The sequence below is a fragment of the Phoxinus phoxinus genome (genome assembly GCF_949152265.1).
Source record: "Phoxinus phoxinus genome assembly, chromosome: 19".
Lineage (NCBI taxonomy): Eukaryota > Metazoa > Chordata > Actinopteri > Cypriniformes > Leuciscidae > Phoxinus > Phoxinus phoxinus.
Window position 1 is genome coordinate 4,812,763 of NC_136894.1, and position 17,500 is coordinate 4,830,262.

At 36.0% G+C, this 17,500-nt stretch overlaps 1 protein-coding gene across 2 annotated transcripts in view; it reads right to left on the minus strand.

Moving 5' to 3' along the window:
* Positions 1-17,257, minus strand: part of vps50 (VPS50 subunit of EARP/GARPII complex) — a 122,962-nt gene extending 105,705 nt beyond the window's left edge. For both annotated transcript variants that reach the window (XM_079591911.1, XM_079591910.1), the window contains exons 1-5: positions 17,106-17,257; positions 15,755-15,823; positions 7,496-7,618; positions 6,037-6,108; positions 621-674 (exon numbers count right to left, since the gene is read on the minus strand). In XM_079591911.1, the coding sequence (XP_079448037.1) occupies positions 621-674; positions 6,037-6,108; positions 7,496-7,618; positions 15,755-15,823; positions 17,106-17,138 (351 nt within the window). In that variant the 5' untranslated portion in view covers positions 17,139-17,257. The remainder of the gene's footprint in view (positions 1-620; positions 675-6,036; positions 6,109-7,495; positions 7,619-15,754; positions 15,824-17,105) is intronic.
* Between the last annotated feature and the right edge of the window lie 243 nt (positions 17,258-17,500).

Sequence of the window (17,500 nt, forward strand, 5' to 3'; positions counted from 1 at the left end):
GTGGTTAGTGGTGTTCGTTGATGATTATAAACAATATATCGTCGCAATATATGATTCCAATCCGTTTATTTTGCTATAGTGAAACTATTTTTTCAGACACTTCACAACCCTATAACTTACAAAATGACGAATAAAACACGACAGAAACTGTATTTCGCAACACTTTTTGTTTCTGGAACATCAACGAACACCACTAATCACTCGGTGAGTTTAACAGTTTTGTAAACGAACATTATTGGCAGTTTTAATGACATTTTCGGACATGCACATTGACTCCAATGTTAAATGGGTCCATGGCCAATTCTTTTATAGTCAAAAACTCGAGAGAGAGGAACCATTGTCAAAAAAATGTTGTCCACCACTCTTGTTCATCCAAAACAAACTACAATATAGACTCAAGGTGTTAAATACCGGAATTATCCTTTAACAAGCATATTGTGAACAGTGAGTAATAGTATTTTAACATTTCCATCCAGACTGGCTCTATTCACTTATATCATACATTCTGTAACTCTGAAATTGTTCCCCTAGCATTGATGCAGAAGGAACAAGCCGGCAGTCATATGTTAATTGAACCCAATCTTCAGACCCAATTTCCCCAGACGCGACAGACTACTCACCTTAACATAGGAAGGCTGTTTCTCCAAAATGAGGTCTGCCACTCTTTTAGAAACCTGTAAGATGAGAGCACAAGCTAAAGGTTAACATCTGTTCAACATGTCCAAGCTTCACAAGGCTACATAATCTGTTTGTGCATTTAACGCCTCTTTTTTAATCATTTGAGGCATTAGCTGAGGCTTTAAAACGAGGAAAAGGAAAAACAACATAAAACATGAGACTTTTAATTGAATTGAATTCTTTTAGGCTTTTCATGTCTTCCACATCTGCCACAATTAGTCTGTAACAATATAATAAATAAAGTTTTCTTGGTACACTCAAACAGTCAGTGGGTAATAATGTCTCTGTGGAAGGTCAGGCCGTAAATATAAGGCATCCTGTGGCACGCTCCGATCGATATGTGCGTCACATGGTGGGGCTGTCAGGAACGAGAGGGTGTTGGCGTGTCGGTGAGAGCTGAACAGATGGCAGACTCAGCTGAGCAGTGGCGTATGTTAGCAGATCACACTGTGCGAAAAGCTGAGACCGACTGGCAGGCGAGCGCTGGGATGTGTGTGTGAATGTGTGATAAACACAACTGAAAGAGACATTTTCAAGAGCACCTCAACTCGCGCTTACATATGCATATAAGCCCAAAAATGAGATTTCTACCATTATTTACCCTTATGTCGTTCTAAACCTGCATAACTGTCATAAAAGAAAACATATCCATACAATAAATTCCATCGTATGGAAGAATTTTTTTTTTTTTTAATACCTTGTTTTGTATAAAAGCTATATAGACATATTTAATATTAAATAAATGAATAACTAAATTACTCAATGCTACTAAAATAACACTCATACAGGTTTAAAAAGGACCTATTATCTTGATTTTATTTTGGGGGTCTACAAGAATAGATTTCATGCTTGCATGTTAAAAAAACACACACAAAAAAAGACAATTTTTCACACATTTATCATTGTTGCAGCTCCTCTCTTCCCAGTCTGTCAGTAACACTATTGTTTAGTTCCTGTCTCTATGAAGCCCCTCCTTCTGAAAAGCACACTGTGCTCTGATTGGTCGGCTGGACCAGTGTGTTGAAGTGGTTGACCAATCACAAGCGTGTTTCGGAAAAGTCACGCCCCTTACCATAACCGCGAGTTGACACATTTTTTGCATATGACTTGGGCAGGGATTATTTAAATGAGGAATATTGTGGCGTGTTCGTTCCCGGAAGAAAACTGAAGACTACAATGGGAGTTCAGAAACAGTGACACTGATATAGAGAATAACTTGAGAATAACACAAACCTTATTCGTGCTCAAACAGCAGCATTACACGGTAAAGAAAGTCAGAAATGTAAAAAAGCATTATAGGTCCTCTTTAATACAATATGATTGAGTAATTGATGACAGAATTGTTCTTTTTGGGTGATCCCTTTAAGCCAAATTATTCTAATTGATTATTAAAATCACACGAATTAGGAATTAGTTATTAACACCAAGTGAACCTGCAATTTAATCGTGGAATGAGTGAAGGCATTTTTCACATTGTGCAAGTATGGCCAAAAGAGACCTCGACTCAGGAGGAGGGAACAGGATTTTCACAAAGCTCATCGCTCCACCTATCGGTCACTCATTTTCTGTTAAAGACCTCACATGACGGATCGAAGCCAGAATGAGAAAACAAGCTGTGAGGAGCCATCCGGTGTGCTATTTCCAAAAACTAAAAGACAGAGACTCTGAAAACAGGTGGCCGACACACTCCGTCCGACTTCGACAGGCTGAACACGAAGCTGTCTGTCAGCGAGGCACAAGACTCTCTCTGTATGCCTTCCGGCAGCCAACTGTGAGTGATTCCTGCATGGGTAATAACTCCAATTAGAAATCTATTAACCAGTGCTCGCACCAGAGCAGTAAACAGCCTGCCAGTTCTCTACAAATCCAAACACCAACTTACAATTTCACCTTATTTTCCAATTACGACAATCTTTCTCACAAGGACACAAATGAATTTTACTCAATTAATAAAATTCATTATTAATATTGTTCATTTTATCTAATGACTACAAGCAAAGACTTCCTCCAGTCATCTAATCAGCGTGACATTCAATTAGGACTGGAAAGAAAAACTTCATTAAACAGAAGAGTGAACACAAAGGCCAGCCGTAAACAACATATCTGTTGAGCCTGGTCAATACAGCTTTATTTATATTACAAGCGGATCGATTGACATTCATTGCCAGACGTAACCGACAATGAAAGGATCATTTAAAAGCATGTTTTTAAGAATTCTGTTATTTAAGGGGTAACTTGTACAATGTTAAAAAAAAACGAATCATGTCGTTCATTGATTAAATTCAAGAAGTTTGAGTCGCTTCAAAACATTTCTCACACAACTTCATCCTTGCCACAACCAGTAGTGTGATTTTGGGATGGCACTTTGGAAATAATCACTATAAATTGTATTTATTCTGCAAAATATGTTTATTTGAAGAAAAAAAAAATACATTTCAAATGTTTGGTGTCTGTTTGGTGTCTGTAAGTAAGCAATAAGGTACGAGAGGCTGTGCTGTGTCGTGAATAAGTCACGGCTAAAGGGCGTTGTTAGCCACGACGTGACGCTGAGTTTTTTAAAAATGTTTTTGAAAAAGTATTTTATGGTCACCAAGGCATTTATTTGATCAAAAATACAGTAAAATAGCTGTTTTCTACTTGAATATATTTTAAAATGTAATTTATTCCTGTGATCAAAGCTGAATTTTCAGCATCATTACTCCAGTCTTTAGTCACATAATCCTTCGGAAATCATTCTAATATGATGATTTGCAGCTCAAAAAACATTTATTATCAGTATCAATGTTGAAAACTATGGAAGCTTGTTTCCGACGTGGAAAAAAACGACTTAAAGATAATTGCGACTTTCTCACAATTGCAAGATATAAACTCGCTTTTGAGTTATAAAGTCAGAATTGCATGATATAAACAAGCAATATTATATCTTGCAATTCTGACTTTTTTTCTCAGAATTGTGAGACAAACTCGCTATTGCGAGTTATAAAGTCCAATTCTGAGGGGAGAAAAAGACTGACTTTTTTCTCAAAATTTGCAAGTTTATATCTCACAATTCTGACTTTATAACTCGCAATTCTGAGAAAAACATCAACATATCACAGCCCTGAGGAAAAAAGAAAGAATTGCAAGAATTTTGTCAAAGCCACAATTTTGTAACAAAATATCATTACTGCCAATTTGTTTTATATGAAGTTTTTAAAAAAAAAAATGTATGAATGACTTGGGCGGAATAGTAGAATTCTCTGGAAACATATCCTTTAAGAAGAATTTTTTTGATTTAACCTTCTCTTTTGTTGCCTCCATTTGTGCAATTTCATAATTCTAATGACTAAAAATTATTGCAAAACTTGTATTAATAAAGAATGAGTGGGTGTGTCTACTAAAATCACCCTGCTGAGAAGGTTATCAGCACTGAAAAATTCTTCCTGCCCCCCAAAAAAAGACCAAAAAAGCAAAGGGAAAAGACAGGCTTATTCTGAAACACACTTGCAGTGCAGACAAGCAATTAGCTCAGAGATGAGTTCCTGCCAAAGAAGTGTCAGAGCTGCATGTTAGCAGAAGAATAGAGCCACCTCCAACAGACCAGATGCTTTTCTCCCCCACTGACCCATCAAATCCACAATAACCACATCTGCAGACGACACATCCAGAGACTGCGCATATGGGCCCTCTAGAGAAAACCATCTCCAAAATCATTTGACTTAAGCTGAGGGAGAAATTGACAGTAATGATGTGTTAAGGCCACATACTCCAATGTAAATGACACTGGAGGAGCTTGTGTAAATCATGAATAAAATACCACGGCATGCGAGCGTGCAGAGTAATGGCATTCAGCGGGAGGCCGGCTTCACGCAGAGCTCATCCTCTGATGCCTGCAGCTGCCTGTCATGACCCGGGATCAGCGTTCGGGGACAGGGCCCCTGTGGGGACCTACTCGTGGCAGACCACAACAGATCGCGTCAGACTGAGTCATCGGGTACCCCTAAGGATCCCGGGGGCCGCATCTTTCACCCTGCACTGGGCCGACAGGACAGCTGCGAGTAAGCAAGCGTCTTAAGCAAGAAACAACAAAGACAGAGGGTGACATTCCTCTTTATAAGTTTGTTTCCAAGGCTGCAGTGAACTGAGGATCACCCCGGATCAAGACAGAATGTACTCACGCGTTCACAAGCACACTAATAAACACACTCATAAAACTGACGTCTGCAGAAGGATGTTATGGGTCAAAATAATTATAATAATAGTTCACAAAAAAAAATCTTACAATTTTAATTTCCCCCCAAAAAGATTTTCATTAAATAAGCGTTCAAAGGTTTGGGGTTGTTACCAAAAGCTGCATTTATTTGATCAAAAATACAGTAAGAGTAATGTTGTGAATTATTTTTACAATTTAAAATAAGCGTTTTCTATTTTAATAGATTTCTATTTTAATAGATTTTAACATATTAAAACATTTTTATATACATAGATATGTATTCAAAGTTGAATTTTTAGCAGCCAGTATGCACAATATGGGATTAATAATTCCTTCGCTCATGGAAGACATTAAATATACAAGAAATCCGATAAAAGTCATAATTGTATAAACTAACGTTAAAAAAAGGAAATGGTTTGACTCAATATTATTGCAAAATTCTATTATTATTATATTTATATATTGTTTTATTGTTGTTGATGTTATTACTATTACTTAAATTTGTCAAGTGCCTGAAAATTCCCTTACCCCTTTCATCTAGCATATCATTTCTAAGACATTTACAGTAATTTATTTATTTTTTATTTTCCAAAAATTAAGTATAAGTGCAAGGTCTAACATATAAATAATAATAATTTTAAAAAGTAATTAAAAATATACAACATTTAAAAAGAAACTTTATTCCTTTGTGTCATTGGTGTTTTCAATATTAAAAACTTTGATAAAAGCTTGACAGTACAAAAAGTGTTTGAAAAGTATTTCCAAGGTCAAAAAGCTGTTCAGACATGCAGATGATTTCCCACCACATTGAAAAAGTTATTAATTATCTTTAAAAAATGTGTAATATTTAAAAAGTTTGATTAAAAATGTATTTAATGTATTGATTTCAGTCTGATCAGTTTGAGATAATTGAGATATAAATATAAAATAATATGAATTAAAATAAAATAAGTTATAAAAACAAAGGTAGTAAAATAAGATAAAGATTGTCCAACTTGCTTCTTAACAATGTCAAGTTTTGAATTGAGTTCAAAGTCAAACATTTGCATTGATCCATGACCCATAGATAAAGCGGTATCAGTTATGATGCAGAAGTAGCACTGATATCATACAGTATGTGTCACACACGGGCGCTTCTTTAAGATGTGTCTGAATGCGATGCTTACAGCTGCTTGTTGTCTCTTCAGCTTATCTCTGTACTCCTCAAGCTCCAGCAGATTCAGATCCGGAGGGAGTTTCTGTTGGGCAAGCATACACAAACAGGGAAAGATCTGAGATTTGAGAATGTCTTTTATTCTGATGGTACTGAGTTTGAACATGGTGGCAGATATCACTCACACAGACGGGGGCAAATCATCTCCAGTTCTTAAGAGTTCAATAAACAACAGCAGCTGAACAGCTCTAACAAACATTGCCCAACTTTATTATAGAGGAATAAACAAATCGCAGCTAATGCCACATCCACAAACAGAGAAACAACAAACCCCCAAAAGTTTGGACTCAATTGAGAGTACGGTACTTACTATCCACTATAATTCTCATTCAGTGCAGCTTTCGAAATGTCTAGAATCTTGCATTTTATAGAAATTAGGACACAACTAATTATGAAAGTTTTAACTTTAACTTATGGAGTGGGAAGGGGGGTGGGGGGGTGGGGGGGACTTATATGTTTATAAGTCAATTATGCTCACCAAGGCAGCATTTATTTGATTAAAAACACAAAAAACAGGAATGTTGTTAAGTATTATTACAATTCAAATGAACTGTTTTCTATTTGAATATATTATAAAATGTAATTTATTCCTGTGATCAAAGCCGAATTTTCAGCATCATTACTCCAGTCTTCAGTGTCACATGATCCTTCAGAAATCATTCTAATATGATGATTTACTGCTCAAGAAACATTTATTATTATTATTATCAATGTTGAAAACCGTTGTGTACAATTTTATTTTCAGGATTCTTTGATGAATAGAAAGTTCAAAAGAGCAGCATTTATCTGAAATGGAAAGCTTTTGTAATATTATACACTACCGATCAAAAGTTTGGGGTCAGTAAGAATTGTTTTTTTATTATAGAAATGTATTATTTTATTTAGCAAGGATGAATTAAATTGACCAAAAGTGACAGTAAAGACATTTATAATGTTACAAAAGATTATATTTCAGATAAATGCTGTTTCTTTGAACTTTCTATTCAAAGAATCCTGAAAAAACATTGATAAAAAAAAAAAAAATTCTTACTCAGCAAATCTTCCTATTAGCATGATTTCTGAAGGATCGTGTGACACTAAAGACTGAAGTAATGATGCTGAAAATTCAGCTATGCATGATCACATTTTAAAATATATTTAAATAGAAAACAGTTATTTTAAATTGTAATAATACATCACAATATGACTTTTTTTAACCAAATAAATGCAGCCTTGGTGAACATAAGAGACCTATTTTTTAAAATCTTGCCTATATATATATATATATATATATATATACATACACACACACACATACACAGTGTCTATATGTTATCAATTATATTAATGTCATACTATCTCTATTTTTCAAATGCTAAACATCTTCTGGTATATAGACATGGAAACATTATGACTTTCTCTCATACACACACCTCAAGCTCGTATTGCACCATGTCAAAGGAGTCACTGGAGAAGTACACTTCCTCAATGTTGTCAATGAGTTCCTGTTCTGCCAGTGGATCGGTGGGCTGCTCCCTCAGTTCCCTCAGCTCTTCCTGTGGGGAGAGACAGAACAATGAGAATGAGTATTGGCAGAGAAACCTCACTGCTTCTGGGACACCATCGTGGGGAAGCTCGCCTCGCACCTAAAAACGGGGTCTGAACATTGATTATTTCTCACGCCTGACGCATAGCCGAGCTGAGTGCAAAGATTAAGTGGTCTTAGCACCTATCCCTGAGGAACACCCTTCATGAACCTTAATGAGGATCAGCACAGGAACATCAATTTCACTCAAAACAGCTTGAAGAAACAAAGTCGTCCTCTTTTCTTTGAAGAGAGATGCTGAGAGACTCATTACGCATGATTCACAAGACGTGATGCAATGTGGTTAAAACAGCTCTGCGACCAGGACTGAGATCAACTTACTGAGCCACGCAGATGCTGAGAGAACCCTTTCAAAACCCTTTAATTACAGCAGTCAGCCAAATTCACATAAAGCGATACACATCAATAAACCCCTTATTCATGTTTGACATTGCAGAAAGAACCCAGAGTCGGACACTTGCTAAGATATGAAGGATCTTCATATAAAGACTGCAATTTGATGTCATTGAGATAGAAGCTGAGGAATGGTTTGGCCTGAAAGCATTTAATCTCCTCAAAGACATGATGCGGTGGGTGCGTGCGTGTGTGTGTGTGTGTGTGTGTGGTGTGTGTGGTGTGTGTGTGGGTGTGTGTGTGTGTGTGTGTGTGTGTGTGTGTGTGTGTGTGTGTGTGTGTGTGTGTGTGTGTGTGTGTGTGTGTGTGTGTGTGTGTGTGTGTGTGTGTGTGTGTGTGTGTGTGTGATGCAGGCTGTGAGGGAGCGTGGGTGAACTCACTGAGGTACGGCATCAGCATCCGCAGAGGGTGGGGTGCTATGAGTCACTCCACTGGTACACGCACAGCAAGAACAAAAGACAAAATCCTTGGGCTCACTGGTTACCATTAAGCCTTAAAGACACTTTGAAATCAAAATAAGACCTGGACTAAAAGTTGCAAAACTCCCCTTATCTTTAAGGTCATCATACATTTGCAAGTGCATTCGTAAATAATGACAAAATGTACTTTTAGCGGAGAATCATTTAATTAGGGGAACTTTTCACACCAATTTTTACTTATATTTAAAGATATTGATCGAATTTAAAAGTATGTTACATTAGCTTTAAACACTTGCAATGTATCACGTTAATTTGCTTTTTAAGAGTGTTAAAATGTGAATTGGCTTAAAATTTCTATTATTTTGGACTTGTCCTCCACCCAGACGGTTCACCTTGCCCTGAAAAGTACATTTTAACATAACCTTCCACTGACCTAAGAAAATGCCCCCTCTATACTGTGGGTAAAATTTTACCCCACAGCCATTACATTTAAATACATGATTAGATCAAAAATGTGTTGAGTTAAAATTCAAAAAGCTACTCAATCAATAAAAAACAACATTAAAATAAAAATAAAAATATTAGTAGTACTACTAGCAGTATAGCAACAATAATAACATTTTTGGAATAACACAAGCGAGTAAAAATAATAATTTTTGGCTCTTAAGTATTTGATAACTACTTCTGTAGTATTCTGCTTTAGTTTAAAAACTAAAAACTCAATACATCTTTAAAGTGATAGTTCAAAGCTCAAGCATGTTCACTTGATGCGCGAGAACCAATGAGGTTAATTCTCGTGTTACGCATCACGTTTGAGCTTCTGCAAGAACCAATGAGGTTTGTTCTCGTGTTACGCATCACGTTTGAACTTCTGCAAGAACCAATGAGGTTTGTTCTCACGCATCAATCAAGTTCGGTTGAGCTTTTATATTCACTAATAAATCTTTATTTGTAAATAAAAGCCTCAATTCAATCTGTTCATCATATAAAGCGATCGTGTCTCTTCAGAAAATTCGGACTAAACCGCTCAATTCATATGGATTAGTTTTATACGATCTCTTAATTAACTTTTTGAAGCGTCAAAGTAGTAGTGGTAGTTGCATAGCTGTCAATGGAGGGCGCTCTCAGGTTTCATCAAAAATATATTTTTCAAACTTGTGTTCTGAAGATGAGTGAAAGTATTCATTCATGACAGAATTTTTTTTGGGGGGTGAACTATCACTTTAAACTACTGTACAGTTACGTATAGAATACTTTGCATATATAGCAGTACTTTAGCAAACCATTTGTTTATGCTGTAGTGGTTCTGAAGTGTTTTAGTAGAAAATAACAGCCCCCAGGGAAATACATATATATTTATGTATTCTTATTGTGTGTGTGTGTGTGTGGGGGGGGGGGGGTTGTGAATGCATATCCTGTCAAAACATCCAATCTGTGGGAGAGAAAATTCCCAGGGGATTTGAAGAACAGTGCATGTGAGGGGCTAAATCTTAGAAAGTGTCACGTGTTTCTGGGAGACATTTGATTCATTTATTTACTAAAAACTATTAAAAGCCACATTACATCCTGAAAGGCTAAAGGTGAAATACCATAATTGGTTCTGAAAAATATGGTTTCACAGATGTAGGTCCTCCCTATAAAACAGAATTATGTTTGTTCTTTACAGTAATCAAAGTGATTTTCACTGAAAACTACTTTACTGAAAACCAAAGAAGACTCCAGTCCAGTATTAGTGTAAAAACACTTTACTTCCCATCACAGGCACAATGAAAAAAGGTCGACAAAAGGCGACAAATTAGGTGGGAATGAAGTCCACGATCCGATCGGATGAGACTGAAAACATCAATCAGTTTCCACCCAAACGGTCACTTGGAAAATAAAGCAAAAACTCTGCCACTAATTAAAATGGTCGGCAAGCCTTTGTTCAATTATCTTTCCATCCCATGTAGACTGACAATGTTTACCAAAATGAACACCTCTCGTCCTTTTATTCCCTGCGCGCAGAAGACGACGAGCGCGAGTCTATTTGCACATAAAAGTGTGATTTGACGTGCTATGCAGCAATCAAAGCTTAGATGAGTGAACTGAAGGGTTATTGAATGATGCTGATCAAACGCAGGTGAGAGTGTGAACTAGAGGCGTATTAAAAATAACAATAAGCATTCGTTCACATGGACCAAGATGAGAGGGAAGAGACGGACAGCTGCTGTGGTAAATGTTGCGAGCGAATGGGTCCGAACACAAACTGCTCCAGCTTTTATTAGTGACATCTTTACAAATATCAGACACCATTAAAAATTATGATAAATTCAGGATATGGGAGGGAAAGAAAGTTTCTGATTATATGAATTTATATGTGGTTTTCACCTGTAAAAGCACACCCACGCTTGAGAATGAATCATCTTATGAATAATATATTACAATATATTCTTCTTAATATGATGGTGATGACAACATTAGACTAATGACGTGAATAAACTGCATAAATGTCCATTAATTTTCACAGTGATTCATCATGAGGCTTTCAAGACTGCCTGATGTGTTCATTATGTGATTATAGCGCCATCTAGAGGACATGAGAGATTGTGCAAGAGAAATGGGTTCTGGCCAAGCAAATAATCCCAAAGCACATTATACCATATTTCATATTTTTTTACATGACACAGAACACAAGACCCAAAATGAACATTTAACAAAAGTTAAAGAGAATACAAGTTGGCCTTTAGGCACAAAAATAAAATATTGCCAGTTAGCCAGATACCTTTTTAGGAATCACAAAATAACACATGGTTTAAAAATCACAATATAAAAGTGGTGGTTACACTTTACAGTCTTATATGTTATCATTAGTTTACACACGTTCTGAAAAGTGAAACCAAAGCGTTTTGTTCGCCCCGTAGTGGCTGGCTGCAGGATAGGTCCTAAACGGCAAGATTTTTTTTTTTTCAAAAGATGGGTTCAGCCCTTGTTCTCATCACACTGACATATGTTCGAGTGTTCGTTTTTCAGATAAGTTTGCAGCTCTGGCTCCAAAAGACATCATTGGCGCAAGATGTCAACGGTTATTTTTGGGATATGTTGGCTTAATTTTTTTTTATAGTGGAAGGAAGTGGAGACACGTCGTCCATCTTTTCTTTTTCTTTTTTTTAGTCTATGGTTTTACAGACTAGAGCAAATCAAACAGATATGGTCCACTAACTATATTTTAACCATATTTGTCATGGGCTAGTAAAAAAGTTTGCAAATAAAAATCTGAAGTACTAAAGGGGTCATCGGATGCCCATTTTTTATTTTCAAGTTGGTATGATTCTTTAGGGTCTTCATTTAAAGTTAATAACATACTTTGGTTAAAATTCCTCAATGGCTGTGTAAAACAACACCTTTTTACCTCCTCAAAAACAGCTGTGTTCACAGCGACCGTTTCAGTGCATGTCTCTTTAAATGAGAGCAACTGCTCACCCCACCCCTCTCTTCCATGGGGGGTGTCGACACAAGACAAGTAAAGTGCTGCCTTGACAACCTGCCCTGGTGGACAGAATACAATTGGCTGAGAGAAGAAATATGCTAATACGGGACAGTCCGTCAGCGGTCGTGGGCGGAGCATGAGCAATATGACATCATATTGCTCAGAAAATCCAAACGGCTTGATTATTGAGAGTTTAGGCTTTTTGAGGATAAAAAAAATAAAGGAGTGAATGGATTTTTTTCATTTTATGGTGGTTGTGTCCACACACTGCAGACACGTTTATATGCAAACACCATATAAAAGTGAATTTTGCAACCGATGACCCCTTTAAAGTCCCCCTGTGGTGAAAATCAAGTTTTTATTGTTGTTTATATGTCTGTGGTGTGTTTAATGTGCTTTAAGACAAACCATGTGCAAATTCATAAGTCAACACCATTGCTGAGAACTTTCTCTCTAAAACTACAGTGATCTAAAGACAGTCTCAAAAACGTGGTTTGAAATCGCTGGTGTTTCTGACGACACAAACCTTGTAACCAATAGGGGTGTAACGGTACGTGTATTCGTACCGGACCGTTTCGGTACAGCACTTTCGGTACGGTGCACATGTGTACCGAATGCAATCATTCACGTAAATTAGGCTAGTTTTGTGTGCGGAACATGCGTCAATTCCGAGTTTCCACACGAACATATTAAGTGTCGGAAGTCTCCGCGTTGCACTGATTAATCGTTTTTGTGATTCAAATACATGTAAAATAGTACCATTACATCTGTCTTTCTGTGTGCGGAAATTTGTTAATGTTGCTGTGACAACGAAACACGTGCAAGCGCGCCTGTGTTAAGAAGAGCGCTTGTAGCTCCGTGCGTGCTGATGCACTCATCTGTGGACATTTCCGAATGCCTTTCTGTTAAAAGCGGGCTTTCCACACAAACAAACGTACATGTGTCATTAGTATGAGAAAAAAAATAGGATTTTAACTCGGGTCGGGCTCGGACATGAATATCCCCAAAAAAAAAGATCACCACATACACGGCACGCTCGCTTTAGCCCAGCCTCTCGCTAGCTAGCGTCATGGCCAATATTGGTTTGAGAGTATTTTTTATTTAGTGGAGAACTTTGCAGCAGTATTTTATTTCTTATTCTTTTTTATTTTATATATTTTCTATTTAGTAGCCTATATTTTATTTAAAAAGTGTGTTTAAAAAAGTGTAAACAAATTGTTAAAAAAAAAGTTTATAGTAAACAACCAACAGTTTAATGTTTTGCATTTCTTTCCCTTACTGTACCGAAAATGAACTGAACCGTGACTTTAAAACCGAGGTACGTACCGAACCGTGATTTTTGCGTACCGTTACACCCCTAGTAACCAATCACATGAACGTAGCGGCGGGCTTTAGCATATCATTAACAGCGAACTATAGGGAAGTCTCAAGACATGCCAGGTTATCCCGGTATATTTTTCTGTTGATATGAAAAACCGGGTAAGCAATATATGCTTTGTATGCGGGTGTATGATGTATATTACGATGTTATGATGAACTATATGCCTTTCTCCACTGACGTTCTGAGTTGTTCAAAGCGTTTCTGATGATAGTTAGAAGACAGACTGAGATGGGGAACGGGAACATGGTTTGTGTAACATTAGCAACACATTATTAGCTGTTTGATAACAGTCAAGCATAAGGCTAATCATATTAATTACCGTTATGTGTCTGGCGGTGTAAAGAGAGACACCATTGTGCAGCATTTACCTCAGTAAGTTGACTGAGTGAATCTGTGTACTGGCATGAGTGGAGGCGGGGCTAATTAGAATATTTATGGCTCTGCGTATACTAAATGAGACGGGGTGCAGAGTTGCATTCAAGCTATTTTAAGGAATGAAGGGGGTTTTAAATGTCATTTGGTGATCAAATATGAGTTCTAAAGGATACAATTATTGACTACAGGGGGACTTTAACAAGAAGAAAATCTCAGAACTGTATACAAATAATAAAAAGGAAATATCTTGTTTCCTTATTAAAACAAACTGTTAAAACACAGCATGCTCGCCTAGAACTTTCACTTTTAAGAAACTGATAATCTTGGGATGATAAAGACCAACTTGCAAAGTCTATTTTTCCTACACACAATTCTCATTAATGGCTCAGAAGCGTTTGGTGGCTATATGAGAGGCCTAATCCGTCCTTTTCCTCAACATGCTATGGATAGACCGTTTGATTCAATGATCAAACACTTTCTCACTGCCTCAGTTATTTCAGAAAAAAATGTCGAAACAAAGCCCACCAGGGATCCAGGACAGATGGTTATGAAAAGTATGTGTAATATAAAACAATTGATACAGAATAACAACAGAAACTCTCTGATGGTAAGAGAGATGGTGAGTCTGTTTGATTTGGGAAATTTATGTAGCCAATAATAACTAGGGATTATAATAAACGTTAAAAAGTGTCAGCAAAAGATATCACAGCTGTGGTGACGAGTGCTAAAAATCAGCTTAGAAACTTTTTTAAACTGATTTAATGGACCTGTGTGAGGTAGTGCTAGAACTAGTGCACTGGACCACGACCAACTTACATTTATCTCACTGAATGAAGGTCATAATACAACTCAGTGGCACTGCTACACTAAAGCTCAGTGCGAGTAACCTTCTCATACTCTCTGGCTGCACGTGAAAAGATCGCAATCTTGATTCAAACACCCATCTTATACCTAAATGACAACGATTCGCCTGTCTATTAACAAGTCTACGATCACAGCGAACGTTCAAATCTGTGTTGGCACTGACCCCGAGAGAGCAGTTGTCATATATAAGTATTAAAGAGAATTACAAACAAGACAGTTTTTAAACCAGACACAGTATCATTATTTCTGTCTTACAATAATTAAAATTATCAGAGAAGTATAGAGGAAAAAAATATTGTTCATCGGATATAAAGACTGATTTCTATAGTTGCGATCAAAAAAGAGCAAATCACATTTTGAAAGTAACTTGATGCTTCAAATAAAGGTTGTATCAATTACATCGTTACACCAGTAGGTGGCGACAAGTGACTGATAAATATACGTTTTTGTCATTGAATCATTAATTTAAGAGTTTCATTCAAAAATAATGATTCACCCAGTCATGAAACAAGTGACGTATTTGAGTGATTCATTGAATTATTTATTTTTAAAAAATTTTAAAAAAAAAATAATTTAAATCAATTAAATATTTTTAAAAGACTGCCGAAATTAACAAAGTCAGAACCTCTAGTAAATTACGTTATTTTGCTTATTTGTCTATTCATAGAATTGTGATTTCCATTTTGAATAAATTAATCGTGATTCTCAATTTATCCAGAATTGTGCAGCTCTACTCTCAACTTTATTAGTAAATATTTCAGAAACATGAAAGAAGTTCATGTGAATAAAAAGGGCATGTCTAGTTTTCGGTTTAAGATGAAATGTAATTTTACAAAGGTATATTTATTTATCACATTATGATAATAATACCCAGCAATAAAACTCAGGTTATGCTGTGCATATTTTCAGGAAAAACACTAAACTATGAAGCGGCCTGCAGGACAGAATTCACTGTAGTTATCACATATGGTCTTGAGAAGAGCATTTTAATCCATATATAGACTATAATATACAAAGAGGATTGGTTCATCTAGTCGGCAAAGACATTTTTCAGCACTCATTTGACAAGTTTCTTCTGTGAATGCTGAGACAGGCTGCTGTGTGGTTTTTTTGGACAACAAAATCTGTTCACAAATGTGAGACTTCATGCAGAAACAGAGCAGGTTTGGTTTGAGAACATGAACTGACCTTGCTGGGGCTCCTGAAGCTTTCCATGGGGCTCATGTCAACCACACTCTCCTGGGGACTTTTCAGACCCTGGCAAAGAAAATCAACAATAAACAATAAATATTAGAAATTGACTTATGGGGGGTTTAGATGCTGACGACCCCTAATATGTTAGGCTAATCCTCTTTAGCAATAACACACAAAAAAAGAGCAATAATTCACCAATGGGACCAAGCTGCACAAAGACAAAAAAAAATTGACCAGGGCGCACCTGGTTAAAACGCATTTGACCTTTTCTCTTTTAAACCACTAATTTGGTCTAATATTTAATATATTTTTTAAATGTTGTAGATTTATGTAGCAAATGAAAATCGACAAAATTACTGACTATATTTTGATGCAATGTTCTTGTTAATGATTTTCAGTTTTGTTCAAGGTAAGCTAAATAAAGCAACAGTTTTTCAATTACGGAAGAATATGTATTTGGGGTAAAAGACACAATAATTAACATGATAAAAAATAGCTGGTTGACTTTTCCATTTGTTTAAATGACATGGTTAGATTCAGATGGTAAATATCATACATCAAATTGGGTGTCTACTTTAGAGATCATATTGATCATATTAAAACCATCATATTTAAAAATATATATGATAATCATATCATATAATAAAATGTCAGATTTATTTGTTACGACTGTAAATCTTTAAAAAATTAATATGGGATCTTTGAACACTTTGATGACAGTGATATTTGTTGAACAAAAATGAATTATTTTATCAAAATAAACCAAAAATGGTACACATTTTGCTAAAGTGATTGTTTTGAACAAGTATTAACTTACAAGTAGTAACTGTATCAATACTTAGTGTCTTTAAAAAAAAGAATATGTTGCTCCATGTCAAGTCAAGTCATCTTCATTTATATAGTGCTTTTAACAATGTAGATTGTTCCCATCAATTGTCAATAAAAACATATTTTTTTCTGCAATCATACACTATGGGAGTAATAAATACAAAAATATATTTTTCTTAGGTTAAGCCCTTAACCCCTTTGTACCCAAGTTTGTAGTCTAAATTGATTTTATTATTTTAAACTCAATAAAGTACATCTCAGCAGCATCTTAAGCTACTGGACCAGAGTAATATATAGCCTAGTATAACGTTATATATAAATATAGTAATATTTCAGTTATTTTTGTTAATGATTGAATGCATTATGATGATACTATGAGGAAATGTGCAGGTCTATAAACTGTATAAGCTGTTTTACTGTACATTTGTATTAAGCTAGCAGGCTAGCTTATTAAAATGCTTCCGGATTCGTCAATGAAATGAAGAAGCAGACTGATGAAAGAGGAGAAATAACACACCTGACGGGACATCAGAGACTTGATTTTCTGCATCGTACAGTTGAAGACAGCAGCACTAAAACCCAATGTATCCTGTGGTGTTTTTCTATCAAACGGCGATTCAGTTCCTCCAGTGCTACACAGGTGCCATGTTGCACTGTTAGGATCACGTGACAGGTGGCCAGTGCAGCATGGGATATGTAGTTCCTCGGAATAGAATAGAATAATTTAGGCAGAAAAGCTGCGAGAATGGAAGCACATTTACTATTTTTGTATAGTTTTGTAATTATTTGTATAATAATTACAAAAAAGTCATCATTATGACATAAATAGTAATAATTATTACATAATTTAGAGTGCTAAAAGTTTTATCAAAATGCCAATGTTTTGTCATATACAACTTTTATGGCATAATT